This window comes from Athene cunicularia (assembly GCF_003259725.1).
Source record: "Athene cunicularia isolate RWA chromosome 6 unlocalized genomic scaffold, athCun1 chr6_part2, whole genome shotgun sequence".
NCBI lineage: Eukaryota > Metazoa > Chordata > Aves > Strigiformes > Strigidae > Athene > Athene cunicularia.
In genome coordinates, this window is record NW_020799106.1 from 7,225,697 (window position 1) to 7,246,306 (window position 20,610).

At 52.4% G+C, this 20,610-nt stretch overlaps 1 protein-coding gene across 1 annotated transcript; it reads right to left on the reverse strand.

Moving 5' to 3' along the window:
* Positions 1–9,179: 9,179 nt before the first annotated feature.
* On the reverse strand, positions 9,180–20,387 carry SLC29A3 (solute carrier family 29 member 3). The gene is made up of 6 exons (XM_026852029.1): positions 20,329–20,387; positions 19,303–19,563; positions 15,167–15,249; positions 13,945–14,171; positions 12,610–12,772; positions 9,180–11,950 (listed from the first exon to the last, which is right to left on the reverse strand). The coding sequence occupies exons 2-6, from the start codon at positions 19,549–19,551 to the stop codon at positions 11,281–11,283; spliced, it is 1,392 nt and encodes a 463-aa protein (XP_026707830.1). The 5' UTR covers positions 19,552–19,563; positions 20,329–20,387; the 3' UTR covers positions 9,180–11,280.
* Between the last annotated feature and the right edge of the window lie 223 nt (positions 20,388–20,610).

The window sequence follows — 20,610 nt, forward strand, 5'->3', positions numbered from 1 at the left end:
CCCCCCCCACCCCGCCCCAACCGGGGACTCCCGGTGCGGCAGCCAGACCCCCCCAATCCGGGCTCACCCCCCGGGCTGGCGGGGGCGCCCCCGAGACAGCGGTTACCACTTCAGATGAGAACTTCAGCCCGAGGCACGCACTGGCCGCATGAAGTTTAACTCAGCCTCTTTGGTTTTATTTTTTTTTTAGTCGTTATTATTTTTATTTTTTTTTCCCTGACCTTTGTGCAAGAGCGGCTGGCAGGCCGGGGGAGCGCGTAAATCATAGATGAGTGGGAAAGCGATCCGGGCAGCGCGCTGGCAGGCACGCCGCGAGAGCCGCGCGGCGGCTATTCCTCCCCAGCTCCTCTTCCTCCGGCCCTCGGAGCCTCGATCTCTACAGGCACGGCGTTAGACTTGCTGTGCCACCGACACACGCTTCCACCTCACCCAGCACCCTCCTACCACCCGTCCCCTCCGACCCCGGGTCCTCCCAGCTTGCCTAAGCCCAGCAGGACATCACAGGGTAAATCCCAGGCTCCAGTCCAAGCCCTCCCTACGAGCAGCTTTAGGAGAGACAGCCAAATTCCACCCCTTTACCCCATTTCTTGCGTTCTCGGAGGTAATCAAGGCATAGAAAGGAGCCTGCAACACCACCAGCCCCACACACAGGGGGTCCCCCAGGACTTTGGGTCGTGCCCAGCTACACGCACATACACAACGCTCCCACCACTGGCGGCTATGAGGAGCTTTACCTTCCCCCCAGACCCCATCCCGAGCAGCTTTAATTAAAACACTAAACAAGTGCAGTTTGTGCTGCTTAAGCCCCTCCAGAGCCCTGCCTGGAAACGTCAGGAGCTTTCCCACTCACTCACCTTTGCATCCCTCCTCCCGGAGCAGCAGTGGGCAAGTGCCTCTGCAGGAGCAGGAGGGGATAATTAAGCCCTTTGCCTCTCTTGAGCAGCTTCTGCTAATTACACAATTACCGCAGCTTCTGGGCTGCTTGATTTGAATTGGGCAGAGGTTTGCTCCTGGTACCCTCACCCCAGCCCTGGGAAGGGGAACTCTGCAGCGACCTCCCAGCTTCGAAGAGCCCCCCACCGCTCCGGTGCTGGGCAGGGTCTTCTCCCAAACCTGGTTAAGCTGCAGGAGGGGGCTGAGCCCGATGTTGCACCCCAGAGCTAGCCCTGGCACACCTGCAGCTGCTTTGGGGTTACAAACAAAAGTCCCTGACAAAGAGCCCAGTGCGATGAGCTTCCTGCACTTAACGAAGGTGCTGGCAAATAATTTCCTTGCATCACACCTGGGTTGTATGGGGTTTGCTACGGATTTGCCCTGGGTACCTGAGCTTGTCCTAAACTTGCAGGTCACAAGGAATGCAAAGGGCTCAGGCATTACTGGTACAGCCCTTTAAGCATCCTGCTGAGCTGAGCCAGTGCCAGTCTGGGTGGTTTGTCTCTCCTGAACGCTGCATCCCTCCCTTGTCCTCTTCATCAGCACAGTGTGTAATGCAGCCAGGGTACCTGTGCTGTGCTGATCCCAGCCACGTCCATAAAATCAGGGAACTAATTAGGGGAAAAAAAAAAACAACAAAAAGAAGGGGGAACTAAAGCAAAACCTTATGTTAAGCAACTTGAAGACACATTTCACGCCTGGTTGTTGTCTATAACCACTCTGACTTTGCACAAGTGATGTCTCGCTTAATGACTCTCATGGTAAATTCAGGTCAGTGTTTCTATTTAAATAGAAGCACACCTTTCCTCTGCTTAATCGCTGCCCAGTTCCTATGCCTTGGCTTCACACCACGGCTTTCAGATCACATCCTGACCAGTTTGAAGACCTGTCACCTCTTTCACATAAGTCGGCTCTAACGAAGTTGAGTTCCTCCTGGCCTATGGGTCTGGCTCGGACTCCTGGTCCAATTCCCAGTGAAGCGCAGGCTGCAGCCTTCCCCATTGGGGCTGGGGGTGAAGGACTAGTGGGATTTCACTGCCTACATTCACAAAACCCACAGGAATTCAGTATCTTATGAACTCCCTGTCAAGCCTGGTTTAAATGAGGCAGCAACAGCAGTAATTGTGTGCAGGCTGGACCTCAAACCAACTTACTGAGTTGATGTTCTCAAGCTCCTGTTTGAAGGAAGCAACGTCACCACCCTGAGACACAGCCCGCAGGGGACGTGCCATCACAATTGCCTTTTAACAAGCTCAGAGCTGGGGTAAAAAGGGACTAAAATGAAGTAATGCATTGCTAGCAGAGGGATGCTCCCCGTTACCGTTGGGATTGGAGGGACCACGATTAGTGCCAATCCTACAAGGCAGGGATCAGGGCAGTTAGCAGGAGAGCTAGGATAACCTCCCTGCTATCCCAGCCTTTCTCCACAGGCTTATTACTGGGAAACCTTTTTTTTTTTTTTTAGCCAGATCCCGTGACCTCCCCTCTCCGTCGGAGCTAGGCAGAACCTTCGCAACATCCTGGCACCACTCGCTCAACCTTGAAATTGTACTGCAAGGCTTCTCCCCCTCTCATTTTCTACCTAAGCACAGAATATTTCCCCACCCAACTATCCCCATGGTGTATCACTCCTCTCTCTGCCTTTCCCAGCCCTTCTGCTGCAAGAGATGGGATCGCCGTTCGTCTCTAAATCCTTAAAGAGGTGAAATATCACATGAATAGCAGGTAAAATGCAGGAACGTGCAAAATCCTGCCCAACTACGATACTGAATTATCTCTGCTTGCCACGGACCACGTACTGCCATGGACCCCAGGGTCTGCATGGACATCAGCTACCTGACAACCAGCGCGTGCAATATTGTACCATCAGTCATTTCTTCACACCTCCTTTTCCCCAGGAGTCTCCCACAAGGATCCCTTGATATGCTTCCCCAAACTACCATCCTTCTTTGGTAAATAAAACCCATGAGAAAGTGCAGGAGGGTTTTTTGCTGAGGAAGAAGCATCCTCTGCTTTCACTTCTTGGGGGACACGGTGGTTCTGTCCCCCCAGACCACACGACCCTCAGGGATGGTGCTATCCTCCACTGCCCACGGCTTTCTAGTACCCTATGTCGCAGTGTGGGTTGGGATGGCAGCACAAGGGAGACAGCTCTCCCCCGTGCTCCCCTCTCACCCGGGTTGCAGAATTAATTTGTACAGCGGTTGCGGGGTTTTCTTTTCGACCACCTGTGCTGTGGCTGATGGTGAGCTGGTTTTTCCGGTGTGAAATTAATTTCCAGGTCCATTTCACACAGAATTTTAAGGCCAATATTAGGATCATGCTGTTTGTTTAGGAATTTATAAGCGAAGGGAGCTGGAGAGGAATCTGAGCAAAGTTAAGGAATTGCTCACATTTTCTTTCTGTAGAAGAAAAGTGCTGAAAGAGCAGCTGTTCTCTATTTTTCCTTTAGAAATATCAAAGTACTGCGTTTCAAATTGCATGTAGTCCATATGGAGGGTAAAGCAAGTGTGTTTAAAGATGATGGGAATGTCAGGAACTACACATTTGTAGGACATGCCCAATTCATGTGGCATCCTTCGTCGGGGATCTGCCAGCTCACATTCAGAGGTGAGTTCAGCTTGGACTGAGCATCCCCCGCTGGGCCAGGGTGACAGGCACTAGATAGCCAGAGCATGATGATAACATGCAGCCAGAAGGATCAAGGTGTGAGCTCCAGAAAGCCTTGTAGGACCACCCCAAACAGACCTGCTGAAAGCCCTGAAGCCCTTTGCAGACCCCAAAGCAGCTTGTTTGCAAAATGCAGCGTCTCCCTTTGTAGCCCAAGCTGTACTCATGGAAGCGGGCAGGACATGTCCCCTGCTAAGGGCACTGAGAGCACCCAGTGGCCCCTGGCTGGGCTTGTTGTATCCAGAAGGGGTTAATGAGGATAAAAGAAAACCCAACCTTCATACCAACTCTCCAAGCAGCTGGGGGTGCTTTTCTGGCTTTTGAAACAGCCCTCCGCGTAATTTCCTACTGACAGGGAATGTCAGTAAATTCACAGAGTAGCGACTGTTTGGCGATGATTGTGACAGGCAATCTTGAGCAAGAGCAGTTACAGTGAGAGGGGGACAGCTTTGGGAACCGGGTCCTTTACTCCCCGGGGATGATTACCCTGAGTCACTTCATGCCACGTACCAAAAGGCATCTTTCTCTGAGTTTGAGCCCTACCTTACCAGCCAGTTGGGTTTTTTTCCTTTTTTTCTTTTCTCCTCAGCAGAGGCAGAGTGAAAGGTGCCATCTACAGGCATAGCATCCACACGACAGCCCTCTGGATCTCCTGCTCAGGCTGGGCTGGCTGTGCCCCTCTGCTCCATGCCCTCTGCCCCTCCACTTGCTTTGCCACCCGAGGTTGCTCCTGCCTGGGCCCCTGGGAGAAGCCACAAGCGCTGAGGTTGCAGGAGGTGGTGGTTGGGACCCCCATCCTGGCATGAGGCCCCCGAGCAGCGTGACACCTCTCATCCTCCCTGGGTGCTTTGGGCAGCAAGGACAAGGCGGTGGCAGGCCAGCCAGCGTGGCTCCAGCGTGACCCCTGCTCTAACGACCTCACAGGAGCACCACAAATCCTCCGCTGCGTTTTGCTGGGCAAGGCAGCACAGGGCTTCAACCCAGAGCTGGCGGCTTCAGCGCCACCCCCCTCACACAGCTTTTCTGCGTTTTCGAGTGGTTTCTCCATCCTGTTCCCCTTGACATAGTGGGGTTTGAAGGCTGAGCACAGGCAGCAAAGGCACCACCATGTACGGAGCTGTGCCCTGCCACAGTGGGCTGAGCACATGGCCAGGCAGTCAAAGGGGGACCTGGGGACCTCAAAAGTCAATGGCTGGTGGAGCCACCATACCCCCTTTGCTGTGCTGGCTCCACACAGTGCACGTATCACCTTCCCTGCAGTGCAGTCTCTCACTTTTGGGGTCAGGGACTACCCAGAGCACTATGCCAGGTAGGGGAAAACCTCCCTCTTGGCCAGCTCTTGGGTACCCCTGTGTGTAACCATGGTGGTAACCCAGAGGAGCAGCAAGACAAAAACAGAGGGGAAGATGATCACCATTTGCACGGCTGGGAGGGAACGAGCAAAGGGGACACAAAGTAAATTGGGTCACACAGTTGCCTCAGGGGAAACCTGGAGGGCACCTATGGTGCTTGCCCAGTGACCCAACTTCCAGTCCTATGGTTCTACCTGAGCTGCTTGGGCCCATGTCATATTCCTCTTCTGTGTTGCTCTGCTCTTCCATTTGCCTCTCATTTAAACAATTTGGCCTGTAATTTAAGGAAGAAATCCAGGAAAATAAGAAACTGTAGGAAGAAGTACAAAAACCACCTAATAAATTCTCCTCCATGTGACTACAGGATAGTGAGGAGTGACTCCTGACTAGCTTGAGTGAGGGAGCATACAAGGGAACACAGGTTCAGCATGGCGCTACTTGCACTTTGGCTGTGAAGAGCTGCTGCTGCTGCTGCAGGTCAAAAATGAGGCTAGCGGGTCTCTGAGGTGACTCGTTTAAAATGGGAGCCACATCCTAGAGATAAAGATCCAATGGGCCAATCCCATGTTGCTGTTGAAGCTCCCAAGGTTGCCCCTAGGAGAGGTGCAGGGGAGCTCTACCCACCTTGTCAAGCCGAGGACTTGCCAGGGTGGCAGAAAAAGCTGATGTCAAAGAGCAGAGCTACCACCGGGCATGCGCACTCGCTACTCGTATGCAGCCACAAGCCTGGAGCTTGCTCCAGCTTTAAAGCTCCTTCTCAAACCCAAACCTTCTGCTTCATATTAAAAGCATTTGTCAAAGCAGACGCTCCATCCTGCGCTGTTGGGTACCCGAAGCTGTGCAGCACAGAGCGAGGCGGGGTTACAAAATCTGGAATCGAAGCTGAGCTGGGAGGGGGGTGCTGTGTGCACCCCATCCATCAGCAAGCAGGGATGGCAGAGGGAGCAGACCCGCCGACTCGCTCGGCTTTGCCCAGACTGCTATGGGCATGCTGGAATTTGTGCTCAGCCAGCCCCAGATACTCTACCCCCCCCACCATGGCGTGATAAATTAGGAGGAAAACTTTCTCAGCTCAGTTTGTTCTCACAGTGCCGTCCAACAGAGCACAAGCCTGTCTAATCAGAAGCTACAGTCCTTCACCATCTGTTTAGAGCCTAATTACAAATGCAGAAAAATAATGTGCTTTACAATTGCACCAGTAAATGCTGTAAATGATTTAAATGCATGCATATGTTCCCTGCAGAATTCAGCATGCATCTGCGACTTCTTCTTCTCACATTAGGCACACAAATCAAGGGAAAAAATACCCAGATCTGATGAACAGCATGTCCCTAGGATGGTGATTTTTATCCCTTTTTTTCCCCCTGCTGGAATGGCAAACGGGGCTTTTTTGTAACAATTCATTCAACAGCGTTTTCTTTGCTTCCATTTTAAAAACTGTTTATCACCGTCGTGTAAATATAGTACAAATTACTCCATAAAACATGTAAAAGGAGAACAGCAGCCGGGCAAGCCTGCAGCTGGCTGGCGAGCTTTCAAGGCTGAGGTTTTTTTTCTCTGGGGCGCCTGTGGAGGGGCAGGATCAGCTCAGCTCATCTGCTGGGGACTGTGGCCCTCCCCGAGCCCCTGTCGCAGAAGATGACTGCCGGCATTTCGAGCCCTTGGCTCGTGTGCCCCTTTTCAGGAGGATGCTCACCGCAAAGCCACGGAGGTTGGCAAGCTTCAACCCCGCGCACGCAAGCATGTGGAAGGAGAAAAAGGGTCAAGAGCTAAAATACCTTGAAAATACCTTTTCCATGGCTGCGGAGGGGCAGGAGGCAGCGTTTTGGAGGGGCAGGGGTCAGAGAGCACCACCTCGTCTGTGGCGGGGTGATGGCTCTGTGCACGCTGCCCAAGCGGCCATGCAGAACAGGGCGCTGCCCGGGGACCCCGCTGCCCATACAAATGAAGCTGCCACAGGGCACTAATTAAGAACGAGGTCATGGACACTGGCCCCTGGCTGGCCACGGGGACCACCAGAGCTCATTAGGAGCTTCGTCGAGATGCTGGGGCCAGGTACAAATGCAGACGCACAGGGACACTCTGTGCTGCCAGGCGGATGGCCTGCTGGGTATCGTGTACCACCACCCTAGAGCCCCTGTTCCCACAGTCAAGCCACCAAAGGCAATCCCACTTCAGCTGTCTGGGGTTTTCACCTGCAGTGCATCCCAGCAAAACACTGAAAGGATGAGTCCTGCCCCAAAACACATGCAATGGAGCAGCCAAAAGGCAGCAGAGCTTCTCTTTGGTCACCACCAAGGCGATGCTGAAGGATAACGAGGTTGTTTCAAAGATGCTCCCACCTCCCAAAGGGTAATAGTGCGGCACCAAAGCCTCTATAATGCAAAGGCTGGTATCACAGATGGAGCGGTGGCAGCATTCCTACCCTGTGGGGCGCTCCACTGAGAAGGGACAGGCTAGGCAGAGCTTCAGAGATCAGGGAGAAAGAGGGAAATCCCCTTGCACCTGATGGGAGATGAGTATCACTCCGTAACAAAAGTTTCGTTTCCTCCTAGAGCACACGCCCCCCAAATACCTACATTTAAATGCTGCAGCTCAAGCAGGGAGTAGTGGCTGGCACTGTGAAGCTGAAAGCGGGGACAAAAAAAGGTTGAGCATAGGCTCAGTTAGTCTCCTTTGAGCAGAAGCTGCAACAGATGCGTCTCCTCTGCTTTCTGCCCTTTCATCCAACCCCCTCCTGCTCCCCGTGCCCCCCGCATCTTGCTGGTGTTGCTTTGCCAGTTCGCAGCTTTCATCTCCCCTCGGCCAGTTGGATTTAACCCCGAAGGCCGTTGGAGAAGCCAGCGTGGGGCAGGCACAGCGTCCCGACCACGCCGGGCTGCCAGCCCTCCGCAGAGCTGGGCGAGCGCGGGGGCTCTCCAGCCTCCGGGTCATTTTGCCAGCAATGCTGGGCAAACACTGGCTCTGCCACTTGGCACCGCGCAGGGATTCATGCCCATCTTTTATTTAGTTTCACTTCGTGGGCCCACCCTCATGAATTTTGCAAGTGCCTGCATTGCTCATTTTACACCCACTGGTGAGATGAGGCCAAGCCCTGCAGAGAACACGTGGTCCTCCCCCCACTGCCCAGCTCACAACACACTCCCCTTGGCTGGAAGATGGTGAAAACATTCACAAGCCTGCTATTGTCTCTTAAGGAGCTGAGGGGATGGTGTTAAAGAGGTAAAATTTGACAACGCTGTTTTGGACAGGCAAGGAAGACCCACGGACCCAAGCTCAGCTCACAACTCTGCCCACAGCCAAGTCTTCCTCTGGACCTGTGTCCCAGGTCCCAAGACCTGGGGAGCAGCTCCCTCATGTAAAGCTCCTAGAAGAAAAAAGCATAATCCCCTTGCTAAATACCATGAAGTAGGTTTTGATCCCCCGCAGCATTTCTGCTGGCTGTGCTACCTCGATGCTGGTGCAGAGGGAGCACACATCATTCCTGAACTGGAAACCGGGGTCAACGGCTGCATTCCTCATCAAACATCCATTATTTAAACTGTCAAAATATAAACCATGGTTGCATTTTGACTAACGCATCTGAGATATAGCATCCTTCATTCTGCCTTGCATCCAGTTTTCCTCATCATTCTGCGTTTTCTTACCTTGGGTTCTTCGATATGGCCCATGCAGAGCATCACATGCGACTTCATCCAGGCGGTACACAGCACTAATTACTTCCCTGCCATTATTCTCAATACCCTACAAACTACCCACCCCCTTTTGCAGGGGGATCACTCACAAGTTCATGGCTCAGGCTGCCTGTCAGCACCCACCCCTGTATCACAGTGCTCCCACCAGCAGTCCCTGCTTTATACCCAGACCTGATTCTTGCCCAATTTGAACCTGTATTGATTTTTCCCCTCATTTCTCTTAACTTTCCTTACTGAATACCATCAAAGACAAAGGATAAATTCCCTTTTTGCTTGCTTCCCCCTGCAGATGCAATAAGTATGCTCTCCACACCTACCTGCAGGTCATTTGGAGATATTAAATTAGAATAACTGAGCTCTCAAAGCAATTCTTTCGGGGCTCCTTCATCCGGCTCTTGTCAGTGATTTCTCTGAATTTACAATCCAAGCGGGGAGAGAAGGAAGAACAGAAGGAAAAATGCAAGCTAAAACTGCATGCATCAGTGCGTCTCCAAGAGAAATCACTCCAGACACCAGCAGTTGCACAGTACCAAGAATTAACTTTATTAGTGATGGTACCGGATAATTAAGTTCTGTCTCGGGAGGTATTTGGTCTCTAACGTGAGGGAGAGGATCAGCAGAGATGCAAAGCAGTCAGCTAACGAGCAGAACCTCGTCATACCTGGGACTGGGGGAAAAAGTATGAGTTAAGAAGAGCAGACTATGTGTCAGGCTCTCAAGTGGGAAGCACCGAAGGCCACAAAAGGACATTTTGGTTGCCCACACGAGGTTGGCTTGGGCCTTCCATCCACGACTGATCACCACATTACTCCAAGCAATGCTCCAGCGCCCAGGGAGGCGATGGGAGTGCTCACCCCCATGAGCAGCACCCAGCCAGCCCTTGGGCTGCCCTTCGAGCTGAGGTGGAGCTTCACCTGGGTCAACAACGCCCAAAGCAGCCCCTGGGCAAGCGCCAGGGACTGAGGGCTGCAAACCTACCAAAGCAACAGGATTAAGGACCCACATGTGCAAAGTCATGTGCCGTAAAGCTGCTCCTTGGTACCACACACGCTGCAAATTTTCCACTCGTGTCTGGATTTTACGTTTAAATAAAAATCAGACATAAAGCAAAACTGTGTACGTATGGCCAATGAGCCCAACCTAAACACCAGGAAGGATTTATATAATAAAACAACACTCACCAAGCCTATGTGTCACCCCGTGGCAATAACCACCGTCGATCCTGCTGTTCTCCCAGCAAAGCCAGGGCAGCCGTGAGTAGAAAGGCACCAGTCCCAAATCCTCCCTCTCGCTAACCACCACGTCCTGCACAGCAAGGAGATGGCCTGGCAACCCAGACCAGCAGCTTCACCACTACTCAGGCAAGTGGGAGATGCTGAGAGAACCTCCCACTAACAGAACATTTGCTATAATCCAGGCTTAAAGGAAGTATTTCCAACAGATAGCATCCCTGAAGCGTCAGCTGCAATGCCAAGTTATGCCATTACATCTTTCCTTACCAATTCACCTCTCCTAGGTCATAAATCCACCCCATCTGAGAAAATAAATACAATAATTGTATTTAGTTCAGGCTGAATTTGCATATGGAAGTTTAAGTGACTTTAAAAGCCAGTTCACTTTGGGTGGGCCGTATTTTTGGGTGTCACAGTAGCTCACCCCTCTGAAAACATCTGGAGACCATATGCTGCCTGTCTATGTAAATTAATCAGCTTTCTGCCGTGAACATCACATCAGAGCCTCTCTAAGACCTATCCTTGGCTTTTATAGACCTTTCTCAACACAGAGTAATGGCACCTTAAAAACCTTAGGTTAGGACCACTTAGCATCTCACTTTCCTTGGGGTTCAGCCGCAGACAGGTTAAGTTGGTGTCCACAGTGGTCACACAGCAGTCACAGCAGGAGAAATGGTCTCAGGTTGGCCATGACATACAGCCCTGGGACTAGTGGCACCATTCTGGTAGGTGGATGATCCCTCAATTCAATCTTATCTGGAAAAATTAAAGCAAGTAGAAGTCCAGGTGGAGAGGTTTCCCTTCCATATGTTTCTTGGGGCATGAAGGTAAGAAATCCCCCTGAAATGGTGCCCTGCTCCCCGGAGTGGCTGCTATCCACCCCCGAAGCTTGCCTGAAGGTGCTCCAGGACTCAAATTCCCTTTAGCTCAACACCACCATCACAGCTTGATGAAGGGAGATTCCCCCCCGCCCCGAGACCACCAACACACTGCAGGGCTAAACTCGTAACGACGAGGTAGCAAAAACCAAGGCGCTGTCAAAGGCCCTGGTTTCAGCTTAAAACCAGTGTGGTGGCACCAGCAAGCCACCCTTGCCCACTGGCACTGGGGTGAGACACAGGTTTCCCTGTGCACCCAGTGCTTCCCTGAGGTCCCTGGGGAGGACAAGGCTTTTTTGGTCCGTTTGCTCCGGTCAAACTGGGGAGTGACAAGTGTCTGACAGGACCTCCCAAGCACAGGGGAAACCCCTTCTCAGAAGGACTTCCCCTCGGATGCAACCCTGCTCCAAGACAGACAGCCTGCCCCAAAACCACGGCGTGCCTGGCTTCTTGGGGAAAAAGCCCTAAATACCTGACAGCAGTACCACAAACCGAGGGCACCCCCCTCCCGGCTGCTCCTCTACATGAGGTGGACAATGAGAACAGAGCAGGCAGACCCCACAGCCAGCCCCAGCATGAGGTAAAACGTCATCAACACCCCCGCCGCCTCGGCCAGCTCTTTTGGCACAATCTTGGGGCCGTAGACCATGACCAGTGTCCCCAGGTAGCCATTGCTCAGCCCCAGCAGCACCGTGAAGACCACAGGGTAGATGTCTTGGTTGAAGACCACCGTCTGGATGTGAGCCCGGGGTTGGTAGTTACTAAGGATGAAGAGAGGGAGGAAGATGGTCCTGAGGAGGACGAGGGCGGGCAGCAGTTTGCTCCTGGGGCCGGGCACCTGGATCCAGGCAGTGATCTGCCTGCCGCACCAGTCAGCAAAGTTGTACAGGAGGAAACTGGTGAGCGGTGCAAAGTACTTGGTGCTCCACAGGCTTCCCGAGGACTTGCTGACCGACTCGATGTTGGAGGAGAGAGAAGGGAAGATGATGATGGAGACGAAGAAGACATAAAAGAGGCAGAAGCCGAGGAGGGCGGTCTTCTGTAGGATGGGGCGGACTGGGGGGATGCCAGCATTTTTTGTGAGGAAGGAAGTATTTGTGATGCCTCCCAGATCTGCCTCATCCTCTGCAGAGCTGTCGGGTGGCACGGGGACCAGCGACGGGCTCTCCTTCTGGCTGCTCATGTAATACCTGGAAAAAAGAGAAGGAGGGAGATTATTAGACAAGTGTGTGTGTGCGAAACACAGATTAGGAGAGAGAGCAGGGGGGAAATTGGTGACGCAGGAATATCTTTGCTGGACTGACTGAAGGCATTTTGCAGTGATGCCACTGCACCTCCAGCTCCCATCTTGTACGAAAAAGTGACCCTCAGGGACCCACCACCCCCTCTTCTGCACCACGGGGACCCCTTTACACCCTTGGTGGTTCACAGAGGGGACTGACTGCATGCAGGCATTTGGGGGTTGCAAGCACTCACAAGACCAATGGGTCAAGCACTTTGGTACACGATGTTGCAGATGTGGATGCCCTACGGGAACCCACCTGGCTGGCTGCTGCCAGGTTACAGCTCTCTGCTGATTTCAGGCATTTTGGAAGCCCCGGTGTCAGCACCCCTCTCCCCCAGGGAGACTTGCCAGACACCCAGCACGCGCCAGGGCGGGTGGTGCCCAGTTTCAGTCTGTGGTTTTGTACAAATGGGGAAGCATGGCTGGTGGCAGCAGAGCACGTGGGGATGCCAGGGGGTGAAATGAGCAGGGAGTAGCACAGCAAGCACCCCATGAGTCTCCCCAGAAACCCTGCTCCTCCCAACGCGTGCTCACGGGGTGCCTGTGGCAGGCGGGTGCACACACCTGGAGTACTCCAGCCTGGGAAGGAGGAGGTACACCATGACGCAGACGACGAGGAAGATGTCGGCGGTGAGGAAGTAGGCCAGGGCACTGTCTGTAACATCGGCTGCTGCTGCCAGATCTATCACAGAGGCGATGGCACTGATTGTGCCACCCATGGCCTGACCTGTGCAGAGGACCAGAGAGCCGGAGCTCAGTGCTCGAGGCAGAGCCTGACCGAGATGGGCGCAGGTGAGGAGCATCGAGGTGGCAGAGAGCAACCCACAGCACCTCCAGTGAGGACTCTGATGGAACCCAGAAAGAGCAGCATCCCCTTATTAACACCTCTTGGCATGCACAAACCCCCTAGGGGAAGCAGCTCACACCCCTGCCCTACACACTAGTCCTCAAACCCAGCTCCGGGTACAACTGCGCACACCACCTCATCTCCATTTCCATACCTTGCTGCAACACAGCTATTTGTGGGGCTGCATTGCAGCCCAGGTCCCATCCTGCATCCCCTTCCAACACAGGGCAGCACTGCACAAGGGTCAGCATGGGACCCAACCTGGGCCTGCATGTGCTGAGTCCTGTAGAGAAGGTCTAAACTCTGACCAAAGCCTAAACCTCCTTTCTACTGGCACACATACAACCACCTCTCTTCTGCACTCCACCAGATGGGAATTCAGGCCAGCAGCAACAGGTATGACACCTTGGGGATGTGGTGGTATCCCCTGCTGGGATAAACTCATTAAAACACTCCTGTCTCAGCCCTGGGCAGAATTCTCAGTCTTGACTTTTTTTCCTCTTCTCCTCTTGGTTTGTCAGCCGTTCCACAGCACATTTATAATGTTAGCAACCCTCCAGGGAGCTCATCACTCACGGCTCCCAATGTACCCCTCATCACTCATGGAAACGCATGGAAATGCTGAATGGAAAGGAGGAGACAATGCAAAGTTGAAGATTCCTCCAGCTGCAAACAGAGGAACTGAGGGATGTATCTCTTCCCCCTTCTCCCTGCACAGACCAAACAACAGGTCAAGCTGTCACACTGGCTGAGGCTGCTCTGCAGGGTGTTTGCCCCCCCACTCTGGGCAGGGATGCTGCTCTCCCCATCTCTGCTGAGCCATCAAGCACTTCGGTTTATGGGTATTTACAGAAACAAAAGCAACGGCTCATGTGACCAAGCGTGTTTCTCCTTCAGCAACTTCCCTTTATCTTTAAGGCAAAGTTAAGTTTCTAAAATAAACCCCCATGTGATGAAATCCCAGATGCATGAGGGAAAGAAAACCAACCACCTAACCACAGAAAACCCAAGAGCATGATCCCACCGGGACGGCGTGGCTGGGGGTCACCAACCCGAGATCAGCGCCTGCAAGTTCTTCATGGGGAAGCGGCTGCTCAGCCCAAAGATGCTGCTGGTGAAGATGGTCGAGGCGCTGCTGACGATGATCACGCAGCCAATGGTGATGGCAAAGAAGCTGGTGGTCCAGGTGGAGGTGTCTACCTTCACCAGCACCGTGATCACCAGGAAGACGGCCAGCATTACAAAGAGGGAGGACAAGATCCGGACGCTGGCAGGCACCCTGGGGACAAGAGGAAGGACAGGTTCCTGTGTTTAAAACTGTAATGTGAAGGCGTTAGAGGACACCAACTCCTCTGCTATGAGAAGGATCAAAGAAAATAAAGAAAGCGGGGGGGAGATGAGGAATAAAAAGTAATGATTTTTTCTCAGAAGCCTCTTGATGTTAACTCTGTGATTTCCACTTCTGCCATCAGTAGGACTATAAGGCCAACAGAGCTGTAAAGTACCCATTTCTCTCAGAAATCAGGAGCTATCCCCATCGTTGGAACAATCTACAGCAGCAGCGATAAAGCCTGTCTGGAAAACATGGCTGGGTGGGTGAAAGCCATCCCAGGCACAGAGGGGGCTTATTGCCCAGCTGGGAGAGTGGATGGGCTGGGGTGGGGGCAGGACGGAGGGGGCAAGGCACAGAGGTGGGGAGCCAGACCGATGGCCAGGATCTAGAGATTAAGCACACAAATGCATTCCCCTTTGCCTCCAAACACGAAGGAGTTTGATCTGGGATAAGGAAAGGTACAAATGAGGGGAGGTGGCTATTTTAGGTTTGAGTCAAGCTTGCAACGAGGCAGAGATTGTCCATCAACCCAGTTCAGCTGCTGGTAGGACCAGAGCAAGGCATTACTCCTGCCTGGATGAGCCTAGCCCTCATCAGCTGGGCCCCAGCAACAGCATTTTTAAGAGGAAAGACCATTTGCCAAGCAATTAACCAAGGGATTTATTAGGAATTTATTTACAGTGGTGTAACTCAAGCCAACTCCAGGCACAGGTGCTGCTGGCAGGGAGCAGGGTGCCTCACCCTGCTTCATCTCAGCCGGCTGCGATTCAGGCAGGAGCAGATGTAAAGGGAAGGTGTGCTCACGATGCCCTGTGGCTTGCCACCAGAGGAGGGAGAGGTTGAGATGGGAGCCACAGCTGAAGCCAGAGAAAGGCAGGAGTGATGCAGGCAAAGCTGGGGAGAGCTGCAGCTACCAGACCCGGGAACAGAGCGGCACTTACTTATTGACGAGCAAGAAGTTTCCGATCAGGCACAGCACCGAGGGCACAGTCGAAGCAATCGAGATGTAACTCTCAAAAAAGTCCTGCCAGGAACAAAAAACAACAAAGAAGAAAAGGTAGGGGGAGAACAACATACAAATTTCAGCTCCTAAATATGGCACAATACAGCACAAATGGGGAGTTATGCTGTAGGCATCCACCTCGCTGCGCTGCAGCACGTGTTGCAAAACTACTCAGGACAACAGGCAGCGGGAATGGGCCCCCGGGGCTTTTTTGTCCTGCAACAGCCCTGGGATATTTCAGCAAATTAGGGACATAACAAACCCAGAAGCAAAAATGGTGAAGGAAATACCTTCCTTACTACTGCACTGGCCCCATGGGGCAGCACCTGAAATAAGGAGGTCTGAATTTCTCCAGCTGGCTCCAGTATCCTGGACAAACCCCCATGAACATTTTCTCCTACTTGAGCTCCGTGAGGGCTGCTTTTCCTAAATCAGGACCCAAAAGCATTAATACTATTAGTTAACTGCCTCAAAAGCCCACCATGTCTAGCAAACCAGTGCATCCCTCTCCATGCAAAGTGACTGGGACACCATGCCTGAGAACATGCTCGAGCAAAAGCAGCCTGAGTGGGGACACAGGGACATTATTCTCCCTCCCACTTTCCCTCTCTGCACGCGCGAAACTCATTGAGAAACAATATTGAGACTCAACACACATTCACTCCGGGGACTCGTATATCATCTGAGCAAGTCAGCCGCAGCACCAGTCAATATCCACCCGTCCACCTCGCACAGAGGTCAGGCTGTGCACGCAGAAAGCAATAACCACAACAGAGAGAGAGAGATTTCTTTGCCAAGATTGCAGCCAAACGCTTACATTTTCAATCCATTTTATGTATTAGGCTGTTAAAGTGTGTCTGCTCCCTCTCCCTCCCCTCAAGGTGCTTAATCCCCTGTTTTTTCTGCGGGAATCTCAGCCAGAGGTAGGACAGTGCTCGCAAAGAGGATGACCTACATATCCACCCCCATCGCGATGGGCTTTCATTTTCTGCAGTTACCTAGCTACAGAGACAGGCCATGTCGCGTCCAAGCGTGAGAAGCTACTTGGCACGTTTTCTCTGCACGTTCTTTTTTTTTTTTCTTTTTCAGCTTTGCATCATAGTCTTTTAATCAGTTTGCAAGCGTGTTCATTTATTCTTCCCTATCAGGAGCTTTACTGTAAGCAACAGGAAATAGAATAATCGCTCCTAGAGGGTCCATATGCATGGAGACATAAATGCCTGCACTTAAAGCATCAGCTTGGCAAAGCAGGAGGCTCAAAGCTCTACAGCCATACGATGAATTATAGGAGAGAAGACAAAGCAAAATGCAAAGTTGGTTGCTAAAACTAAGACTTATTTACCAACCTACTTAAAACAAACCCCCAGACCAGCCTGGGAATATTTAATTCCAAGTTAATTTTCGTTTTCTTTTAGGGAGGAAAAAAGACTGTATAATGCTTTCTACCAAGCAGAAGTGTACTCGAAGTAATCCAGCAGAGATGCTGCATCTCGAGCACCCCGGGGAAACATGCTCATATCAGAGGTGGGAAAAGAATTAGGGAAAGTATTTAAGAAACTGAGAACCCTGTACTGCACTGGGAAATTTTACCCTGCCTTACCCACGGCCAAACCCTGCTGGAAAAGGAAAGCGAGGTAGAAGGATTTCAATTGCTGTTGTTTCTGTGAGAAAGGAAAGCCCTCACACCACATGTTTAATGCAGCAGCAGAATGGTGGGTGGCAAACTTATTCCATGCTCAGATCAAGGGAAAGTATCAAGCTCCATACTCATCTCTTCACTCCTGCATGTTAGGTGTTAATCCAGCTCAGATGGTAACTTTTCTCCCTGTGTGGGTATTCCCACACATCACAGATATGCTTTCAGAGGAAATTTTTGGCTATGCAAGATATACCTAGTTCTCTCCCTTTCTGCTGACCCCTCCCTGACTAGCTGGCTCATCTCCTCTGGGTATCCCTTGCTCGCAAAGGCTGAACTCCCTATTGCTGACGTGGTTTAGAGGGGAAATGCAAACACTGAAAGACTGTCACCCCCTTCCTGGCTAATAATAATAATAACCCCCTAAACAAACCCAACGTCTTCTTTCCAAAGTCGACTTCCTCCCACCTCTGCCTCTCACGGGGAAGGTGTCATCCCTCAGCCGTGGAGCTGAGGCACATAATGGAGGTGTTTGACCCTATATTAACTACAGCATCTTCAAACACACTGCCATGATCCACGCTGTGCACTTGGTACCTTAAAAAAAACCCAAACAAGAACAAAGCATCGTGGTGGTAAATTAGTCACCAGCTTCGGCCGGCGTTGCCAAGATGCTTTTGCTAAGCAGGTTTTATGCTGCTCGGGTCTGGACTCAGCAGCTGGGCTCCTGTTGGGCTGGAAAAGCAAACCAGGCCCATGGTGGTGGCTGAAGGCACCGGAGCGTTACCTGGAGCATGGGGCATGAAATTAGCTGTGGCAAGCAAGCTGGAGCCAAGAGCAGGCTGCCAGTCACAGATGCACCTTTCCAGAGTCCAGCTCTGTTTGCAGGTAAGCCCTCTTGCTGCAGCATCGTGGCTCGCCATCCCAGCACAGAAATGGGTCTGACGTGTATTTCTGATCAGGCTTGACTGCCACAGAAAAGCCGGGTTGCTTTTCACAGGAGGAATTAAATAATATTGCACCACAGCCATACAGAAAGAGGAGAAACATCTTTTCATCAAAGCAATGGCTGATCCAACTGGGAATACAGTCATGCAAGAATTTTTAGGAGAAAGACATACTTACTCAAAAAAGAGCTTTATCAAGAATTGCCTTGGATAAGTATGATGGAAGCAATGAGGAGCGAGTGGGATGCAGTGAATGTCGGAGGACCCATGGTGGCAGAGCACCCTTTTTCCCCCTCTCTGAGCACCCTTGCTAGTGCAGGGGCACCCTATTTGTGATGTTTGGGCACCATAAGGACTTGGTCTCCATCAGTTTGATCCACCCAGTCTCTCAATTTATACAAGCACACTTTTACTTCAGCATCCTGGTACAAGCACTGTTGGCGACACTTTGCTTCCTTCCCATCAAAACCACAGACAGCTTAACAACCATTAAAATCAGAACAGCCGTGGAAGACATACTGGTATGAGAAATCATAGAGAAAATGTGGGTGTCACACCTGGCTCTGTGTTTATATAAAAATAAAATATATGCCCAAACCACTTGAACAAGCTTGGCAACAGGAGGAGGACAGGACACAGCCTCATCACACTGATACTTTTTCCAGCTGCAAAGAAACACCATTGCTTTGTCAGGCACAGGGAAATAATCCTGCCATGGCAGAAGAAGCAAGAGAAGGTGGCTTTTTGGGAGAGAAAAAGAGAGGCCATCAAGCCTGTCGCCCCACGGCTGGCTCATCAATCGCCCCGTGACAAGCTCTTCATCCCATCTGTCAAAAGCCAGATGTTTATCGCTGCAAGGAGATACTCCAGCCACACTTGACAGATCTTGAAGGAAAAGCAGTAAAGCATCTGGAGAGGCTCAAGACTATCAGAAGCCACCCGCTCCAGGGCTGGTGCTCATGCAAGCCCTGCTGCTGCCTCTGAACCTCGTGCTGCACCAGCCAGTGCAAGGGAGAAAACGCCTAAAATGCATTCGATGCCTCGCCATGGGGCCAGAAGCTCAGATCAACTTATCTCCTGGCCCACAAGGAATTGCAGCCAAGTCTGGCTGGGAAAGCACAGAGTCCTGTGGGGTGTGGGTGCTCACCAAGCGTGAAGGACAAAAACAACCACAAAGAGATTTATACCTTGCACCATAGAAACTGTCCTGTGAAAGGCAGCCTTGCTTATGGGGCAGGTTAAGCCAAATTTTTTTAACACACCTTAAAGCTTAATGCTTCAAATACAGATAAAAGATCACAAAGTGCTACGGTTTTTAGTTATCTTTCTTGTAAGTACTTGTGCTCCCCAAATAAACCTCTACCCCTGATTTGCAGCTGGCAAAACCCTAGAGGACATTCACTCACCTTCTGGGGGAGCAGAGGGGGAAAAGAGCAAATTAGGAAGGAAATCAGCTTTTTTTTTTTTTCTGCCTGAAAGCAGCACACTCACCCGCAGATCAGAAGCCGCCTGTCCAGCCGGGCCTGCCTGATCCGAGCAGTTTTGCAGCTTGTACATCCAGTAATGTTTTGCTGTAATGAAAAAATTCCAGGGCAGCAGGGTCCCGATGCCCAGGAGGAAAAAAATCACGTAGGCCCCATGTAAGCGGTCACTTGGCTTTTGCCTGCTGTATCTGTTGACCAAGAGCTCCTCGATCAGGGGCTCCTCGTCCGGCGGAAAGCTGCTGGGTGCTGGATGCATAGTGCTGGCACGCTGCAAAAAACAACCACCAAAAATGATATATTATCACGCCAACCGTTGCTCGCAAGCTGCTGCGTGTGGCTCCCTTCTTCGGCCCACTGGCAAGTGCCGGGTGAGTGACCTGAACCGGCTGAGCACAGGGGGGACTGGAGCCCCAAAAGGCGTGGGAGAGGGCGCCGGGACACAGCGGGGATGGGCTCGGGCACAGCAACACCCCAGTTTCTGTCCGTAATTAATGATTAACCCGCCCCCTCGGCCTTGCATAGCAGGAAACCTCAGCTCAGCCAAGGCTCGGGAAAAAATTAACAGCTTGTAAACGATCGACGCCGGAGCAACCTGTAAACTAGCGTAACACCGTCCGGCTTTCTAAAACGACTCGTAAACCAACGCAACACCGGCGGGCGGTGCAGACCGGCCTGTAAACTAATATAACGCCATCGAGGCTTTGTAAAATGACTCATAACCTGGCTAACATCACCAGGCGCTGGAAAACGAGCTGTAAACTAACCGCCACACCAGCGGGCTTTGCAAGGCGAGCGTCAAGCTGCCGCAGCAACGCCGGGCTTTGCAAAACGACTCGTAACGGGTGACGGCACCGCCCGGGCCCTGCGAGGCGGCGAGGGAACTCTCGCCGAGCGGCCGCGGGGAAGGGCCGAGCCAGGCGCCGGGGGAGAGGGAAATGCCGGAAATCGGGGGGGTTGCGAAAAGCCTGCAGGTTCAGGAGGGGGAAGCGCCGCAGCCCTCCGCGCATCCATCCCCGCCGCCCCCCGCACTCACCGGGCCCCCGCCGGCTCCTTCCCCGCCGAGCCGGGCCAGGCCGCTCCGACACGCCCTGGACACGCCCCCTTGGGGCGGTCGCTTAGCCAGGCCACGCCCACAAAGGTGGTGCCTCCTAGGCCGCGCCCCCTCATGGGTGAGCTCTCGTTCGGCCACGCCCAAATGGGTGGTCCCTCAATAGGCCACGCCCCCCCGAGCTGTTCCTTCCCTAGGCCACGCCCCCGGAGCGGGCGGGGCGGGGCCGCGCAGCCCAGCGGTACCCGGGCACAGCCTGCCCCCCCC

Bases quoted from the DNA above. Each gene is read 5' to 3' on its own strand.
- SLC29A3 (XM_026852029.1), bottom strand. From the start codon at position 19,551: ATGCATCCAGCACCCAGCAGCTTTCCGCCGGACGAGGAGCCCCTGATC. The intron at 15,250-19,302 runs GTGAGTGTGCTG...TGTTCCTGGCAG, and splicing joins AGGCGGCTTCTGATCTGCGG to GACTTTTTTGAGAGTTACAT. The intron at 14,172-15,166 runs GTAAGTGCCGCT...TCTTGTCCCCAG, and splicing joins AACTTCTTGCTCGTCAATAA to GGTGCCTGCCAGCGTCCGGA.